The sequence below is a fragment of the Nanorana parkeri genome, unplaced genomic scaffold (assembly GCF_000935625.1).
Source record: "Nanorana parkeri isolate BGI_ZX_2015 unplaced genomic scaffold, ASM93562v1 scaffold22, whole genome shotgun sequence".
Lineage (NCBI taxonomy): Eukaryota > Metazoa > Chordata > Amphibia > Anura > Dicroglossidae > Nanorana > Nanorana parkeri.
In genome coordinates, this window is record NW_017306290.1 from 3,250,653 (window position 1) to 3,252,439 (window position 1,787).

At 36.0% G+C, this 1,787-nt stretch overlaps 1 protein-coding gene across 1 annotated transcript in view; it reads left to right on the plus strand.

The window, feature by feature from the left end:
- Nucleotides 1–971: 971 nt before the first annotated feature.
- Nucleotides 972–1,787, plus strand: part of FAM162B (family with sequence similarity 162 member B) — a 10,202-nt gene continuing 9,386 nt past the window's right edge. Inside the window, exon 1 of the mRNA XM_018563677.1 lies at nucleotides 972–1,056. Coding sequence (XP_018419179.1) covers nucleotides 972–1,056 — 85 coding nt within the window. The remainder of the gene's footprint in view (nucleotides 1,057–1,787) is intronic.

Consider the following 1,787-nt stretch of genomic DNA (forward strand, 5'->3'; position numbering starts at 1 on the left):
GTTCCTGCTTACCAGTTGCTGACCTGGCTTGTCTCCTGACCACAGCTTGTTCCTGCTTACCAATTGCTGACCTGCCTCGAGCCTTACTATTTGCTAACCCAGGTTATCTCCTGACTACGGCTTATTCCTATCTGCCTGTTACTGACTCAGCCTGCCTTCCGAAAAAAGGGCTATGCCTGTTGTCTGTTACCTGTTTAAGTCAGTCTACGGCCAGCCAGCTGCAGATGCCTACCCTGAAAAGCTCTGTGGGGCTATCTGGTCCTCAGTGGTCTATGGCTCCTCAAGAGCACTTCCTGTTTAAGGGTCCCTCCATGCTATTTCTCCTGGCCCAAATTATCAATTTAGGAGTGTAGACACCATGCCACTATTTGTCCCTAAGGTCACTGCCACAACTCTGAGGACACACAGACTAGGGGTGCAAGGGAGGCCCCCTTGACATTTCAGGCTCTAACCAGGTATCTGACTCCCCACTAGAGATTTTTGATAATTCCATATCTTGTTGACAATTAAAAAAGAATGTTTTGTCTGGTGGTAAACTTTAGAAATGAAACCATATGTATAGGCTATATTTTCAAGTGTTTCAAGTACACAGGCACAACATTTTTAGCAGAATGAGGTACTAGACTGCATATTCATTCTATTCCTTTTATAAGAAGAATGTGTTTATAATAAATAACTCTGTAGTCCTTATTTTAAAACAATACCCCTCCTTTCCCATTAGGTGGGGAGTCTTTACCAATTAAAGGTAGATTTTGTAACAATGCCAGGACTGCATGAACTCAAAATACAGACTTCAATATCTGTTCTCAGGGCTTGAAATCACAAGGGTGGATCAAAGGGTGGTCTAAACAGTGGTGACGTTGCTAAACAATAAAAAAAAAAAATCTGGCACTTTTCCATAATGCAATTTAACCCAGAGATGGGAATATTAAGGCAATTTAAACAACACATCAAGCAGAATTTGTGAAACTATGACTGCTGCAGGATTAGCAAGAAGATGTATGAAATTAGGAAACTTTGTTTATGCATATTACTCCACAGAATGTAACACTAGAGGTAAGTTTTATGAATAATGGCTATAACCTCAGACATTTATACAAACACAGAAGATGCAATAAATGAAAATGTATGTGCTTGAAAAAACATTATTATTCACATGTTTTCTAAATATTATTATTTATAACACATGTGAACTGTGTTTGCCATTTTACATATGTGTGTATTTCATATTTATTTGGACATATAGTTTGTGCTATAACATGTGGAACAGCAAGCATTATATATATTAACCCATGATAGCTTCAAATAACTTATTTATCAGTGACAATGTTTTACAAAGAAATGTGTATTGTATTTATTGTGTCAGTGGGGTTGATTTAATTGGGGTTGATTTACTAAAGAAATAGATATTGCTCACTTTGAACAGTGTATGTTAACTTATTTTAGTGAATAAGGTAAAGCTGTGTTCATTTTAATGATCCAATCATGTGCAAGCAAAAATCCTAATTTCTCTCTTGCACATTATTGGATATTTGAAGTAAACACAGATTGACTTTACTAAACTAAGCAAACATCCACTATGAACAGTATATTCCTTTAATAAATCAACCCCATTGAGTGCTATGTATTTGTTGTTTATCAGCCATTTGATGTTGATAAGAGTTTTGAATTAAAAGTTTATTCAGATCTTATAAAATCCGGAATCATTTAAAAGTTTTGTATCACTTCTTCTCAAGTCAAGTTGCTACTTTTTCCTCTGTTTTTACAAACAATAATGTATATTGCTG